Source organism: Symphodus melops (assembly GCF_947650265.1).
Source record: "Symphodus melops genome assembly, chromosome: 21".
NCBI classification, from domain to species: Eukaryota; Metazoa; Chordata; class Actinopteri; order Labriformes; family Labridae; genus Symphodus; species Symphodus melops.
This window is the reverse complement of record NC_136711.1, coordinates 12,375,182-12,391,888: the sequence shown is the minus strand read 5'-3', so window position 1 is coordinate 12,391,888 and position 16,707 is coordinate 12,375,182. Positions and strand designations below refer to the sequence as shown.

Sequence of the window (16,707 nt, the reverse complement as noted above, 5' to 3'; positions counted from 1 at the left end):
TGGAGTCTGAGAAGAAGGTGGGTGTGTTTTAATGGAAAGGTGTGCAGTGATGTGATTCAGACCTTTGCGGCCGCTACAAAGTTAAACAACAACAAAGTCTGAGTTTGTGTAAATTATCATTGCTCTTAAATCTTTTCTATTTTTATTTTTTTTATTAACTGTCAGACTCCCCCCTGCACTCTCAGCTGAAATTAAACCAAAGGGTCCACAGGGCCTTTATCATTGCTGCTCCCATGCATGCTCTAGAACTCACTCCGAAAACACTTCAGAGACTCTAATAGAGACCCAATAGGAGTCTACTTTACTATCATTATTATTATTATTATTATTATTAACATCAACAGACACCAAAGTAATTGAAGCGCTTGAAACCCAATAAAATCAAAGTATTAGTGCACAAGTAGAGCTTGGACACAAACACGCTTTCAACATATTTCTATATTTATTTATATTGTGTGATAATGTTTGACAAATCCAACAATTCTAATCCATATAAAAATTCAAGTCAATAGACAAATGTTCACTTGACAGCCACATCATGACAGCGATAGTGGATGTTAAAGGGTATACTGCACATTTTATGGAAACCGATCGCTAAAGAGCAAATTCGTCGTATTCAGAGGATATAATGAACACAACATTTCAAGAAAGCCTTGCCGAAAAAACAGATGCTGCTGTGTACTGAAGAATTACAAGCCACATGTATTAATACTACACTGAATGTTTGACTCCAATGACAATATTTATTAACATTTCTACATACGTTAGAGCAAGAGTTCATCTCGTCAAATACTGAAATAAATAAAAAAAAAAGAATACTTTAAACTACTTACAGGAAATTACAGACAACAGTTCAACAAGAAAATAGCCAACCAGGGCTTCACATTTCAATAAATAATATCCACACATTTTTCTTAGGGTCAAAACATGAAGAAACGTTACATTCAGACATGAGGTCTACAAGTCAGAAAGAAAAGGAAACCAGAACACTGCTCTGCCTGAAGGATGGAGATGAGGATGAGAACAGATCAACAATAAAACTGAAAATGTCCCTTTCTGTCTCTCACAGGTTCATCAGCACAGGTCGAGCCTCCTCTCGGAAAGTCTGACCCTTTTTTTTTTTTTTAACTTTCATAAAAACTTGATTCCGAACATCAAAAAGCCTGAAAGTATAAAACAATGACAGAAGATTTCAGAGTGGTGATATTTCCTGGATCACAATGTGATTGACCTTCATCACCCTCTAAAACATGTCAGGAGGAAAGAAGGAGTCAATGTAGATTTTAACTAAACTTACTTCATTTTTCTATTGCACTAAAACTTAAACTTGACTCCTTAGCACTTCTGTTGCACTGAAAATATAAAGAAAGTCAAAAAGCTTAATTATCTCTGAGGAGGTGTGGCAACACTGTATACCATCACACAATATACATTTCAAATAACAACACAAAGTGTTTGGACTTTAAATTGTAGCATGAGGAGGTCACTGTTTACTGGTTTAATAAAGTAGATTTACTGCAGCTAATTCAACATGTACACTTCAGGAACTCTTTCGCAACACTAGGATCAGAATTCTCTAGAACAGCGGTCGATGTCGAGCCTCTGGTCACTTCCTCCTCTGACGTACGTCACTTTGGACAAACGGGTGTGACGTGGTTTCTAATCTTGATCATGATTTCTTTGTAACCTAAAAGTCATGAGTTGAGTTTCTCTGACATAAAATATATATTTTTTTCTGTTTTCTCTTTCTAATTTTCTGAGAGTGATAAATTGTTGTCTACAGTTTAATATATGGAAATGTTTCACATCAAAACCAAAAAAAAAAAAGGAATAAATGGCCCCAAATACACAAAGTTTGATTTAATTTTGAAAAGAGCAGCAATAAGAAATAAGAAGTCTACCATCATTGACGATAAATCCGGATTAGTTACCTATAAAGGTACTGCATTCAAAATCTACAATACAGAAACTGTCAGGAGAAATGTTTGAGTGTAACTGTGACGTAGTTTCAGACTAAATGTCCAGTCTGGTTTGAGAGAGGAAGAAAGAAATTACATCTTTCTCTGATAATAAATTCAGAACAGGCCGGGAAATAAAAGAAAATAAAAAAATCACATGAAACAATCCAAGAGTCCACCAGTCACTGAGCGGTGACACGAAAACACAGAAGAAGAAAGGAAATGTGCAAAATGATGTTTGAAGGCGACCGAGCTGCGTCCTTCCAAAAAGATCTTTCTGCAACAATTGTCACGTTCTACATCACGCTCTTCTTCATGTTCTCCTTCACATTGTTGCGTTTCCTGTCTTGGTTTGTTTGCTTTTAGAACATCAGGTGGTAGTCGTTCATCTCAAAAGACGTCATGGACCAAAAACCGGAAATCAAATTGTCCTCTCCGATCCATAAATGATTACTTTATCTTTTCACATCATTTGCTAGATTTGACTGCTTTCACTGGAATAATCACATTTGAGTCCACTCAACAGCTCACCTTCACCTCTTTCCTTAAATGATCACTAAAGTTTTCAAAGCAGCAGTTCTTAGTGACAATAGATTAAAACTCTTAGTGGGAGTTTATTTCAGTGGTTAAAAGAAAAAAAGATTCCTCTGATGTTACCAATGATGAAGAGCTAAAAATCTGCGATGGAAGACGCAGCACGGTCGGAGGAGAGGAAAGTAAAGGCAGAGTGCCACATAGTGATAAAAAGGTTGGAACTGCACACGGGAATGTTTGTGCATGTACTCCACCTCATCCTGCTGCTCCTGTGTCGTCAGCTGTAGTGCAGAGGCAGTAGTGCAGTGTATCTCCAGATTGTTGCGTACTGTGGCACTGGAAAGACCACAAGGAGGAGAAAAAAAAAAAAAAAAAAAGAACCAAACAAGCCAGCTTGTCAGCCTCCTTCACAACGCCCCTCAGAACGCCGTGTCCCCTCGCACTCCAATACGTCTCTTTGTCCATCGCCGTGAGCAGATCTCCTTCTGTCTGCTTCGTTTGTAACATAAAAGAGAAGGAGAGCGTGTTTCTTTTATTTTAAATTAAATACACAAGCCTTAAATTAGACGCACGGTATTGAATTAAAATGTTCGAGTTTTTTTTTTGGTTGGTTTTTTTTTCTTGTTCTGTATTTTCAGCAGTGCAATGTGCAGCACTCTTGTGTTTTTTCAGTCGTCGTTTGTGTAAGTAGAAAACGACTTAAAGCATAACTTCCATCTTTAAATTGGAGTGAGGGGAAATGTTCCTTCTTTTCTTAGCAATCTCTCCTTTCTACTGAGAGTAGATTGATTTGTGTCCCTGGTGACGAAACATGATCGCGACCACACAACAGCGGCTCCTCCAACCAAAAGATCCGGAGCTACTCGCCCGCAGGAGCGTCGCTGCTCTACAGCCACGCCTCGCGGGACTTCCAATCAAGAAAAAAAAAAAGAAAATCGGAAGAAGCGCCAACTTTGAACCCGAGCAAAGTGGCTGAACTCAGTCGACAGGATCAGAGTCCTTCGGGAGCGTTTTCCCGGAACTCCTCTTCATACCATCGCCGCTTGAAAAAAAGGAGAACCCTCCTCGTTTCAGATGTGGTCAGTCGAGCCTCTCTTTCTCTCCGCGGTTCATTTGTGGATCTTCCAGTTCCTGAGGAGGTGGAGCTTCCAGGCTTGGTGGGTCAGAGAGGAGGAGGGCAGGTGGACAGGATGGAGCTGGCCCCAAAAAGAAGAAGAGGAGGAGGAGGAGGAAGAGGCCTGTAGCAACCTTCCTGATCCGACCCTGCCCTCCGCCACCCACGCCTTCAGACCCGCAGCTGCAGACAGACACCCTGCAGAGACACGGAGAAGACATGAGGACATCTGGAAACGGCGCTCGGAGAGAGGCGTGACCACTTGGCAGCATAAAACCTTGTGTTGAACAACACCGATGACATGTTGCTGAAAATGAAGTGACAGGATTTGAAGATGACGTCGCACTTTAAAGATTGAGGTGAAAACATTTGGAAGCAGAAACAGGACGACCTGGGTGGGTGTGTCAATCTGTTTCCATCTTTGGCGATACATTTACGTATCAATACGTTTATGGGTCCGTTCTGACTTCTTCTGCGTTTTTCACATCCAACAAAAGGAAATGTCTGTTGTTGTTGTTTTTTTATGCAATGAGATTAAAGCGTAGAGTATTATAAAATCAGCGTTCCATTAGAGTGTGTTACTGACATGATAATGACAGTGGATTGACGTTGTAGTGAACATGAACCTCAGACTGGACTCAAAAAAAAACCAATCACCGACAGTGTGAGAAGACAGGTGAGTGTCATGCGTTGTCACGGCATCAAATAAAACATCCCAAATTCAACCAGGACGTGCTCTCACTTACATGACAAACGCTTCACTCATCGACTTCACCTCTTTACCCGACCTGCTCGCAACGACTCATGATCATTCAACCGACACGACACATTGAGCTGTTTTGCAGTGTTCATGTGACGTTAGGTGTTAAGAGACAACATACGGTACCTCTGTTGCCTTTCCATGCACAGACAGCAGGCAGAGTGTGAGCCTCACTCCTGGAGCTCGGTCAGAGCCACACAGCATGCAGCTCTATCATCCTTACTCTGCGCCGGGCCGTCCGCTCCGCTACTGCCGGTTGTCATGCTGCGACTGCGACTCGTCAGCTTCTTTAGCTCGCTGGCAAAGGAAATGACCTTTCTTTTGTCCTCACGCACGACCTGCGAGCAGAAAACAGACAGGTTGTTACTGAGACACAGAAAGAAAAGAGAGACCGACTCCACATGCAGCACCTTTCCCTCCTCGCTGTGCACCGTTCATCTCTATCCTGTGTTATGTATTTGTATTTATTTCAATGTGGGTGATCCGTCTCCAGTGACTTCCACAAACTTTTAAGACTTTCTTTTGAACCTTTATTCAACAAGGCAGATGATTTAAAACACGTTTAAGACACGATGGCTCAATGCACAAAATACAAAATGTGAAAAACATAAAAAGTTAAATACATTAGATCTGGAAAACACGTTAAAAAAATTAAAAAACAACAGCAGGTAAATCTGACACAGTCCGTCATGCAGCAGTTAAAGCACACTGAGCTGAATGAACAAACACATGCATCACAACTACTGCACGTACAGAGTCCAACTTTTCTGGTTGAGGTGTTAGAGAAGCACTTTCACAGGAAACAGGAAACAAAAGACAAGCAGACAATCATGCTCTGAGGTCAGTGAGGCGGCACAAACACATATCATGTCAAAAAGCTCAAAGTCTAGTGCTGCATGTCCGTCGACGTGTTTCGTGCTACCTGCTCTTTGAGTTTAAGAATGAACTTCCCCGCTCCCCGCCAGCGGCTCTGGGCTTGATAGACGCACTCGTGATCCAGGAGCAGACGCTGCAGCGGTTTGGCAGCGGAGGACTTCTTGGAGCCGGCGTCTTTAGTTACTTCCTCCATCAGGGCGTAGTCACATGGGTTGGGATTTGAAAGGATACTGCAGGAATACTTGGCCTTCGACAAAGTCTGTAAAGAGAAAACGAGTTTTGTGAAAAACTGGAAATCAGATGTGCTTTTTAAAAAAAAAAAAATTAAAACCCTTCCTCACCTGCTGAATGATGTCCTGAGCCGTGCTGTAGCGCGGGGCCTTGATCACAGTGTGAGGCTGTTCCGGCGAAACTTCATGGACCTGGACGAAGAACATGTCGTCCTCTGCTCCTCCTCCTCCTGCTACTCCTGCTCCTCCTCCTGCTGCTGCTCCTTCTCTGCCCCCGACACTCACCTCCTCCTCCCCCTCCAGCACTGTGTTCTTTTCATTTAAGCTCTGCAAAAACTAAAAACAAAACAACGAGTAAATATGTTGGAGAAATCTGGATTCAAATAAACCATCGGTTCTACTGAAAGTCACAAAGACTTTTCAATGAGAGTTTTTGCTTTCGTTCAACCCAATGTTTTGTTGTTTTAAACGTTACGGCCACAAGGGGGAGCCAGAGTCTGCTAAATAGACGACAAAACCGTCAGATGCGTTCAGTGTTTGCTACATTTAAACAGAAACACTTTAAAAGGTGAATACAGTGATCACATTGTTTTACTATCCCAGGAGTTCAAATCGAGCTCTCTGTGATTTTACCTCCTCTCTGGTTTTGAGGCAGATCCTCCCCACGCATCCCTCCTCAGTGTTCCAGCCGGAGACCAGTCTGAGCACCTCCTCCTCGGGCGCCAGAGGACGATGCTGAGCGCAGCGCTTCACCTCACAGCGCTCCTTCAGAAGAGGAAACCTCTCCTCGCACAGAAAGTACTCCGAAGGGTTTCCTGATGACGCCAAGACCTGTGAGGAGGTTTGAGAGGAGGAAGCACTCATGACAAAGAGAAAGGGCGGAAAAGCTCTTGTTCTCGTTCATGCTGCAGACACGTAGCATCAGAGATTTTAGTTTTTTATTTGGATAGCACAGACCGTGTCCAGCAGCTGTTTGGCCGTCGTCTGTTCTGTGACACTGAACACAGTGAAGGGCTCAGGACCCGGCGCCCCGTACACCGTCACCCTGTGCTGCTGTGAGACACGTTTCTCCTCTGAGCTGAACAGCTGTGGAGAGAGTACTGTTATTTAATATTAATACATCATTATTATTATTATTATTATTTCATCTTTCTTGGATTTGAAGAATTAGAACGTTTCTTTATTTGGGTTAAAATAAACAAGTATGCAAGTATTACCATTAATTTGATTATCGACAAATACAAAAGTTCCCATGATGCAACAAACTGCTTCCTTTAAGCATTGAACTCTAATATAAAATGTGTTTTACAGGAGTCATGACTGCTCTTTTTACACCAACTCTATATTCTGTTGAGTCGTTAAAATGTAAAATCACGCCTCTTACTTGATTTGAGATCGCAACATATTTATAGCATCACTCATTTTGGAGTCAGTCATTGTTAAAAAAATGTTTAAAAGTTAATTAAGATCATTTTATCAAACTCTGAATGGACACTTCATGTTTCAGTTCAGCAAGAACATTCAAATTCAAGCTAACAATTAGCGGTTTTTCACAGGAGAGGAGTAGTAGGAACAATTGAATGAAAGTAGCACTCACTCATTTCTGTACTTTACGAAAAGTGCTGAGTCACTTTTAGCCACTGATTAAAAATGCTTCATGTAGGATCGATAGCGATATAAATAAATCCTCACTTCTTAGAATTTCAAAAGGTGACAAACGTTACCTGTGATGAGGGAGTAGCGCCCCCTGTAGGACCTTCCTCTGTTCTGCGGCTGTAAATAAACAGGCTGGAAACTTCCAGAGGTTCATTATGTTGCGTCCTCAGCTGGACGTGTCTGTAACCTGAAACACACGTGAACATGAACTTCAGATAAACTGATAATGTTCTTACACTGAAGATAAAAAAAAAAAAGAAAAATGATGAAATAAGCAGGTGAACTCTTTCTCGATCCTTCTTCAGGTTACATGTACCCTGCTTGAGCGCCTTCAGGGGCAGAGTCCTCTGAGCTGTAGTCTGGGAGCTGTTGTTTTCCACCACGGCGAAGCGCAGGAAGCACATGTCCTCAAAGTGCACGCTGAAGGTGAAGTGCTCGCTCCACATGGGGTTGAGAGTGTTTCGATGGATGGGTTTGGTGCGGAAGTGGCAGCTGTCAATGGGCATGCCCAGAATGTCTACCTCCAGACAGGGGCTGCCCGCGCTGTTGCCAGGACAGACGTTCTGACCAGACACAACCTTGCGAGACAAAACAAACATGTGCTTCAGATTTATGATTCACCAAAGCAGGCTGGAGAAACCAAAACGTCGAGAAGTTAGGTCGCTCTGACCCGCCAGCGCCGACTCTTTTTTTTCACCTTCTTTCCGTCTCTCTCCTCTCACAGACACACACATGCACAAGCAGGTTTTAAGAGTTTGAGGTCATCCGCGTGTTTATAGCGCTGCCTTCAGCAGGCCTGACTTCATGTCGTCTCGGAGAGCTTTGGAGAAGTAAATCTGAGGCTGCAGATGATCATGAATGGCATTATATGAACAGTTTAAATAAAGGTAGAAACTCTGTCGACGTTAAAAATAAAGTTACGATCTAACTCAGGCTGTAATTATATGACTAAAAAATAAAGAAATCATAATTAAATAAATAATGAGCCTTAAATATACAAATTAACATACCAAGAGAATTTAGATTTGAAATATTCCCGACCTTTAACACACATCTGAGACATAAACGTCCAAGAGGCTGACGAGGACAATAAATCATCATCAGATGAGGACGGCGTGTTGACGTACTGAACAGCGAAGCTTTTATGATGCTCCGTTCTCCACCACTGTTAAAAAAGAATTAACCGGGTTGGCCTCCATGAGTGTCGCAACAATGAAAGCGAATACACGTCACGCCAACAATAAAGCTGTCCAACACAACATGGCAGGACTTTTTAAGTCTGCGTTTAAGTGTCAAGGTCATGACGTCAGCCCCGAAGACGCTTCGGAGACGCCATCGACTGAGTCACGCTGAATACTTGAAATGGTAAAGTCGGACGAATTAGTCTTCGTTCTTGTCCTTTTGACTATTGTTATAACATCTGACATAGTTGTTTAGAAACCTGCCACCATCAGGTGAATGCTACGATCCAGGATTTGTGAACTAAAGTGTGGATCAGAAACGAAGAGAGAGATCAGATCCTTCGGGTCAAAGTAAACTTCCTGACCGATGGTGTGGTCGCCCTGCTCCGTTCGTCACCTTTACTCACAGTGAGAGAGTAGACGGCGGGGCTCATTTTCTCCACGTCTCTTTCCATGGGACAGAACTGCTGATAGAGCGGACAGCTGCGGTCCCACAGCACTGCCGGCTTCAGGACATAACCGCAGCCCCCGTTGGCCTCAAACAGAGCCGTGTTTAACTGCATGGGGAGGTCTAGGAAAGAAAGATAAAACAGTTTACGGCACTCTGTGTTCATGTCTTGTTTATCTTCCACTCATCTGGCCTTAAGTGTTTAGTTATTCCGCTGGAATAAAAACACTCCGACGCGTCTTTACTCCGTCCTCACCATCAGTCTGATAGTTGAGCGCCACCAGCTGAATGCCGTGCAGCCAGAAGAGCAGCGGGTTCGGGTTGGTGGAGTCGATCCTGGTGGCTGCTGGGTAAGTCCTGAGCAACTGAGACACGGTGTGATGGATCAGCTTCTGCGAGTAACGCCGGCACAGACGCTTGGCCGCGTTCTCGTTGACGGAGGAGATGTGGTAGCACTTGGGCGTGCGGATGATGGCGCTGAGAGAAGTGGGGGGGTTGAGGGTGGGCGACGTCTGCTGCTCCTCCCAGCTTAGCCGCTCAGCGCCACCTACGTACGAGAGGGGGGGGGAGAGAGTGGCGTTGAGAAGCGAGGAAAGACTTGTTCTTGTCAATCTTTGATCGTCATGATCCAGAAAATCATCAAGAAAATAAGCTTTCATCTCTCCTGGCATTATAATAACTCGTGTCGATGCACGTCTTCTTAAGGAAGCCGTAGCAGAGTTGCTTTTTAAACTGTAAATTTTGGGAGGTTTGATCTTTTTACTTCATCGCCCTGACGGAAAAAAAAAAAAATTACTGCAAGACTTTCAGACCTTTTAACTCAAACACATTCCTAAACAATGACAAAATGTACTTTTTAAAAAAAAATTTTTTTCAAATTACAGAAAACAAACAGAACCAACATTTAGTTTATGAAACACAACAAGCGGATTAAAAACTTATGTCATGTGCAGGTGTGCGTTGCAGGTTCAAATACAGTCACAACAAAACTGTGAATCCACTGACTCATTGCAGTGTGCTGTGTCCTGATTCATCATTTGTCACTGATTACAGACGGATTTGTTTCAGCCTGCTTTGGACTGTGGTCGCTACTAAAATGAGCCCAGCATTAATATCAAGAGTGGGGGCAAACATAATGAAAATACACTGAGTTTCAGGTTTATGAGGTGATTTAGATAAATGAAGAGTATGAAGAATATGTCGTGAAGTTTTTCTGAAGAAAAAAAACCCATAATGGATGAATTACCTCTCCCAGGGGTGCGGTTCTGGGTCATGACCTCCCCTGTTGTGCTGCAGCGAGCGGGAGCGGTGCCAAATATGGACTTCCTGCTCTTTCCGCGGTCCTTCCCCCTGCCAGAGCCGGCCGGAGACAGCGAGGACAGGCCTGTGTTTCCACACACACACACACACACACACACACACACACACACACACACACACACACACACAGAAGGCAGACAGGGAAAGTGGTCAATAATGCAAAGCAGACAGACTGGAGACAGCACACTGTAGTACACACATGACATCAGTATCTCTCTCCAAACCAGGAACTCATTTTCTCTAAATGCCGTCGCTTTCTGTCATAATGAGGAAGTTGGCCTCTTCGCTGCCAGACTCCACATCAAGTGCAATATTTCACGTCGGATCAGTGTCTCCTTCCAAGGATTAAAAATATGCCCCACATTTCCAGAAGAGTGAGGCTTTTATTTAAGATCGCTCAAACATTCGTCTACTTTTGAGAAGGAGCGCGTTCCCTTACGACCGTCTCAAGCAGCAGACCCTGAGCAGTCTGCTGTCCGTGGAAACAGTAAACAAATAAAGACACAGTGGAAACATGGGCAGGTTTATAAGAGCATGTCATACAAAAACAGTGTAGAGTAGATAAGAGGTCGATATTAAAGGGATAAGAAGATATAATTGGGATGAACGGCTGCAAAGAACAAACAGAAAACCCCGTAATGAGGTATTAAGAGAACTTTTTAATGAGGATACAGAAAAAAAAAGAATCACATCTCTCCCATGAGGGACAAAAAGGAATCTCTATCTAAGTGGGTGTCCTGTGTGGGAGAGGACTGGATTGTAACAGAGGGATATTAAATGTCCTTCAATGACAACAAAAAAAAAAAAAGAAAGAAAATTGGCGAGAGGTTTGACCTCTTAAATATAACATGGGAGTGGATTAAAGTAGGACAAAAGTCAGAATGGAATTTAAGAGGAGCGAGTAGAAGGAAAGGAAAGGAAAGGAAAGGAAAGGAAAGGAAAGGAAAGGAAAGGAAAGGAAAGGAAAGGAAAGGAAAGGAAAGGAAAGGAAAGGAAAGGAAAGGAAAGGGACATGGGGTAACACTGGAGGAAAAAAAAAAAAAGAAGCTCTACCAGGGAATTTCACAGCCTGGCAGTAGATGATGAGGTCGGAGAGCTCCTGGGCAATCTGTCGACTCTCCTTCTTGTTCTGAGGGAGGTAAAACTCTTCACCCAGCTCCATGTCGAACACCTGAACATGACGGAGACAGGGCAAAGACGGTTTTTACTTAAAGAGAAGTCAAAACAGCAGGACGCATACTTTACCTCAATACAACATACACTTCACACTTCTTTATCATCAAATATCACAATCTAAAAATAGATTTCATGTTTTTTTTTCACTCTGTTTGTTCGACATATTACAAAGTCTGTTTCGTATTTGGACCATCAGCAACAAAGACAACAAACCTGACCTCATAGTCCTGGATTGTATCTGAATAGTCAAAATACCTGCTCGATAACTAGCTAGCTAGCATAACAATACAGTACAGTACTCGTTCCTGACCTTTCCTTTGCTCTGCGTCGTGCTGTCAGACTTCTTCATCCTCTTCGGTATCTCATCAACAGGTTGCTCCTCTTTGTCCACCGAGCTCTTCCCCTCCGGCTTGTCGTCCAGGATGTTATCTGTTGAGAAAAACAAGACAACATCTCAGAGAGTGCTGAATATGCTTGCGTGAACTTTTTTTTTTACTTTGCGCTCAAATTGAGTCGACGGGGAACGCAAAACTGACTTCACTTTCACACAGAGACGCAACCATGCCTGTGACATGCCTGTGAAGCTGACGACCGAACGAGAAGGTCCAGAGACACGGCTCTCCTTCAGGATTTATGTGGCCTCCAGAACATGTCTCTAAATATGTAAGATCGTAACGTCGCCCTGATGTTTGTGTTTGTTAGCACAGCAGGCTGCATGAAGAGCGGTTAGACATTCGAGCTGCCGTGACAGATGATAAACTGGATGTTACATTCCCAGGATGACATCACGTATATCCATGGCAGTACATTTGCAACCTGGGAATCTTACTTGTAATAAAAACAAATGTTGACTAGAGAGGAGCTGGATTTATACTGAGACTTCAATAAATTCTAAACATGAAGTGGAGCAGACAGTTTACAGGTCCTTATGTGAGCTTCAGTATAAATCTGGAGCACATTGAGATTTTAAAAATGTAAAGTGCATTACAAATAAAATGTATTATTATTATTATAAATTATTCAGTTTAATCAACACTGTCCTCTTTATTTCCACCTCTACAGTCTACATAGAGTACATCGATTTTTTTTATTTTTCAGATTTTTTGTGATGAGCTTTTGATCCTTTAGAGGACAGTGTGTGGTGTGAGATATTTAGAGGTTAGTGTTTCCTTTAACAGTACTACACATGAAGACAGTAACAGCCAACACGTATGTCTATAAGCATCCTATCCTGAACTAGTTGCAGATCCCAGGATGAATATCTAAACTGAACAAAGGCCCCTTTAAAGCAATGCCTCTGTAAACCGGAGCAGCATCAGGGAGTTCTTCCCTTTGCTCCTGTTACTCCTCCACAAAAAAAACAAACATATCAGCTTGGAAAATGCAGATGCTTGTTGTCATCACGGAAAAAACTTGTTGGACGACTGACATTTGGAATCTCTTCCCTTAAAAACAGATCTGACCCCGAGTGGACAGTAGCCAGAGGACTGAGCTGGACCAAGAGTGTGACAGGACAGGAGGACGCTGACGTTACAGCAGACATGGTGGCAGCCTAGCAGTGAAACACTCCAGTGTTTGTACCGACTGTCTCAGCATTTGTTGAATAAAATCAAGCCGAGGGTCAAATCATTTCTATTTTTTAGACGATCTCATTATTTAAAAGAATGAAGTGTTTTAATGGCATGGCTCTATGAGGTTTAGATTTTTTTTAAAAAGGGAGTTTGTGTTTTTTAAAGTCTAATGAGTGTAAACGTGTACGACATGCAGAGGGCAGCGGTATTAGGATGGGAGAAGTTCTGGGTCTGGGACCGGGACGGGGTAGTTTCCCCTGGTCTGTTGTTTAGTGTGGGGGCAGCGTAGGGCCTGAGAAACCAGATGGCTTTGTTTTGTTTCCCTGATGAGCCTGCCCAGCCACTGGCGAGGTCACAGACAAATACAGTATGGAAAGGGGAGGGGCGGGTAGGAGGGGGGAAGGGGGGGGGGGGGGGGGGGGGGGGTCATGTCTCTCTCTCTTGAAGAAAGTTGAATCATGCAGACAGCTTACAATCAAAACACAGACTAGAATGAATGAAATGTCGGTGACTACACACACACATCGGATTTTCACGTCACTCACGGTTTCTAAATAAACTTTGCTGGATGGCTTTTGACAGTCTGCGGCTTACTTTAAAGCAGAACATCTCAGAAAGTGAAGCAAACAAGCCGGCCGAGACACAAACACAACACAAGCCCTCTCAGCAATCACCATAAAAGTAGAATAAAAACATGTGAAGCTAACTCCCATTACAGCGTCTGTGCCTTACAGAATCTTTGACAGACTTTCACTTATCATAATAGAAGAAGAAACACAGCGAGTACTAACAAAGTCACCTCAGTTTGCACATGGACCAAGAAACTGGAAGCCATCAGTGAGTATTCTAAACGTCTTTTACTGTCAAGTTTAAAGAAACGGAGGGTTTCAATTTCTGCATGTACAAAATCTGCTGAAAGCTACAACTGTAACATGATGCAGGCAGGTACATGTGTCAGTAATTCAGACTGCTTTCACACGTCTCCATACCAGGGTTTCCTTTGTCAGTATTTTGATTGGTAGACAACCTCAGCAAGACAAATTCACAACAGGAATCATTCATGTCTTTTTTTTTTTTTTTTTTCAAAAGACAAAGTTCTGAAATCATTCCTGATGCAACTTTTAAGGATGCACTTTTAAGTTTCTCGGATGATTTTATGAACTACCAATGCAAAATGATAAGAAATGGAAACGCTGGTACATAGAGAGAGCCAGGCATTTACCTTCAAGGCCATAGGAGGCAGTAGAGGCTGTGAGGACATCAGCTAAGTGGGGAAAAGGCGGGGGGGGGGGGGGGTGAGAATAGAGAGTCAACGTAAAGAGAGGCTGAAGTGTTCAAACACACAGAGAGGAAGAATAAAGTTTGAAAAAAGAAAACTCAAAAAACAGTATGTCTTTTTATTTTAAGGACGAGTTCGCCGGATCACCTCTGATCACTTTGAGTGTCCTTCAAGTGTTTTCTTTTTGAAACTGTGAATAAAATCGACAACCAAGAATCCAAGAATCGGCTCTCCTCACCGTCCGATAAAGACTCGTAGTCGTAGTCGTACTCGTCTTCCTCCTCCTCCTCTTCCTCATTGGTCTGGTTGCTGTTCGAAGTGACCCCTGGCGATCCGTTGCTAGCCTGGGCCTGCATGTGGGCCAGCTGATGAGCCTGGGAAAAGGGATCGAAAATGAAGTGCAAGAGCTTTCATAGCACATCCATCTAAATGAGGAACTCACCGTCACAGAGCGACACCTGAAGCTGATGGATGCTCTGTATCTATCCCTATCTGTACAGAATCTGCAGCATACTGTATAGCAGCGCTTTCTGTCTGTGAAAATGGTGTTTACATTTGAGCGCATTAGCATCTTTTATTAATGTGTGAAAGCAAAGTGCTAAATATTGCATGCGCTAATGCTACCGAAAGGCCATTTGAAGTTTATATGAAATATAAATAATGTATGGCGATATTTTCGTGAACAAAATGTTTTGCTTCAGTTCTAACCTTCTGTTTGAGGATGTCCACGGGCGCCTGGTGAGCTTTGAGTTTCTTGTTCTTCAGGAGGATCCTCCCCCGCAGCTGCAGCGGCGACGGCAGGTGGGGGTCGTCGCTGAAGTCACTTTCAAAGAGGAAGCGCGTCACGAGCCGTTCGCCAAACACCGTCTGAAGATCAAATGAACAAATCCGATTATTGACGTCTGCAGATCAACTCGTCGCCCGACAATGTGCGCGGAATGTCGAGTGAACGGGGGGGGGGGGAATCAAAGCGCCGCTATCAACGCCACGTAACATTTCGAAATAAACAAGCCTGCGGTGACATAAGCTGGCTGGAGGCGCCGAGCCGTTTGAACATGAAAGACTTTTCTTTATCAAGCCGCTCAGAAGAAGTCAGTCTCCAGGGAGGAGAGGATGCTGGGAAGTTTTGTTACATGAAAGCAAGATGCTATTCCATGATGCGTCTGTCCTGCCCAGATACGTCTGGCCTTGATTCGGATGTCTTGAAAAGAAAAAGAAAGGGACACTTGTAACCTAGAGATCAGAAAAGCAAGCGTGTGGCCGGAGCGTGATGTTTTCAAACGCCCACAGCAGCAAGAAACCGAGAAAAGGAGCATCATGAGTGGAGAGCGGGTCTAACTTGAAAAGTGCTGCAGTAAGCATCTGTGAGGAGACTTCAAAGAGCTCGACTTCAAAGAGTAGATGCATGCGATTCCCTGAATATAAAGCGATGTAATGCTAAGAAAAAACCAAGGCATATTTAGTGTTATTAAGAGGACAGTCTGTATTTCAAACACAGCAGATGTCATACCTTAAAGATTTCAGCCATCTTGCGCTGCTGTGGTAGCGAGCAGTGGTTTTCGATGGACAGGATGACCGGCAAGTCAGAATTGACAAACGCAGAGCGGTTGACAGCTTCCACCGTATCCTGGAGGATCATGGGAGAAATTAAATTCTTAGCACTGGTCCTTTAGGTAAAAAAAACAAAAAACTTTTGAATGAAAATTGTTTATTATAAGAATGACTTTCACAGCCCTTAAAGACACCATCAGTTGAAATACAGGTGTTAGAAATCTGGATTTTATACTGAGGTCAGCTGATGTGTGCTTGAAAATGTGATTGGTTTGCTGAAAAAATATACTTTCTGTCCAAAACAAACACAAAAATACAGGATGCTAAGCTTTGTTTTGGAATCTTTTCATTGTCTAAAGGATGAGGCGTGGAAGCAGAGAGCAAGGGTCTGTCATTCAAAGGAAGCATTTTTTTCTGGATTCTATCTTATTAAACACTTTTCAAACCTTAAAGGGAATCTTGGTGGTGAGTGTGTGTCCATGATAAATAACCGGCATGCCATCGTCTCCATCCCAACAGTCCAACTCGACACTCCTGCAGCCTTGCAGCAAGACCTTGAGATCAGACATCAACAAAAAAACAAAAGAAGGAGATAAAGGTTTAACCAAAATTTGAAACAGTGCGTTACTAAAGTGGTTTCAGGGAGGTCTGAGCAGCTTTTCTCACCTGACTGTAAAGCTCTACAGAGGACTCTCCCTTGAGCTGGTGTCCTGTCAGATAGGTGTTATGAGAAGACTCGATGTAGTAGTAAGAAAGCGGGTACTGCAGCTCCTCCGGGTTAATCTGTGATTCCTCCATACGAGAAGCAAAGTTCTCCTTATCCATCAGGAACCTGGCATCAGAAGAGGAAAGCAAACATGTCAATACATGAAGAATATCATGAGTGAATAAAACTACATGTCAGTTTTTTTTTCTGATTACCTTGCAAAGCCTTCAAAAGACATCCAACCCATTTGTCTCATGCTTGATGAAGGCTCAAATTTCTGCAGGACAATAACAAAAAAAAAACAACTGTTGTAATTATCGATAAAAAGACTCTTGCTTCTTCCTCTT

At 43.0% G+C, this 16,707-nt stretch overlaps 1 protein-coding gene across 3 annotated transcripts in view; it reads right to left on the bottom strand.

Moving 5' to 3' along the window:
- Window positions 1-420: 420 nt before the first annotated feature.
- Window positions 421-16,707, bottom strand: part of plce1 (phospholipase C, epsilon 1) — a 75,925-nt gene continuing 59,638 nt past the window's right edge. For 2 of the 3 annotated variants that reach the window (XM_079333745.1, XM_079333746.1), the window contains exons 25-44: window positions 16,576-16,637; window positions 16,321-16,486; window positions 16,101-16,208; window positions 15,614-15,730; window positions 14,812-14,970; window positions 14,342-14,477; window positions 14,047-14,088; window positions 11,564-11,682; window positions 11,131-11,248; window positions 10,004-10,141; window positions 9,014-9,304; window positions 8,717-8,880; window positions 7,445-7,706; window positions 7,197-7,315; window positions 6,430-6,558; window positions 6,106-6,303; window positions 5,584-5,808; window positions 5,289-5,501; window positions 4,493-4,704; window positions 421-3,804 (exon numbers count right to left, since the gene is read on the bottom strand). In XM_079333745.1, coding sequence (XP_079189871.1) covers window positions 4,537-4,704; window positions 5,289-5,501; window positions 5,584-5,808; window positions 6,106-6,303; window positions 6,430-6,558; window positions 7,197-7,315; window positions 7,445-7,706; window positions 8,717-8,880; window positions 9,014-9,304; window positions 10,004-10,141; window positions 11,131-11,248; window positions 11,564-11,682; window positions 14,047-14,088; window positions 14,342-14,477; window positions 14,812-14,970; window positions 15,614-15,730; window positions 16,101-16,208; window positions 16,321-16,486; window positions 16,576-16,637 — 2,934 coding nt within the window. In that variant the 3' untranslated portion in view covers window positions 421-3,804; window positions 4,493-4,536. The remainder of the gene's footprint in view (window positions 3,805-4,492; window positions 4,705-5,288; window positions 5,502-5,583; window positions 5,809-6,105; window positions 6,304-6,429; window positions 6,559-7,196; window positions 7,316-7,444; window positions 7,707-8,716; window positions 8,881-9,013; window positions 9,305-10,003; window positions 10,142-11,130; window positions 11,249-11,563; window positions 11,683-14,046; window positions 14,089-14,341; window positions 14,478-14,811; window positions 14,971-15,613; window positions 15,731-16,100; window positions 16,209-16,320; window positions 16,487-16,575; window positions 16,638-16,707) is intronic. The other variant, XM_079333747.1, reaches the window with a different exon arrangement.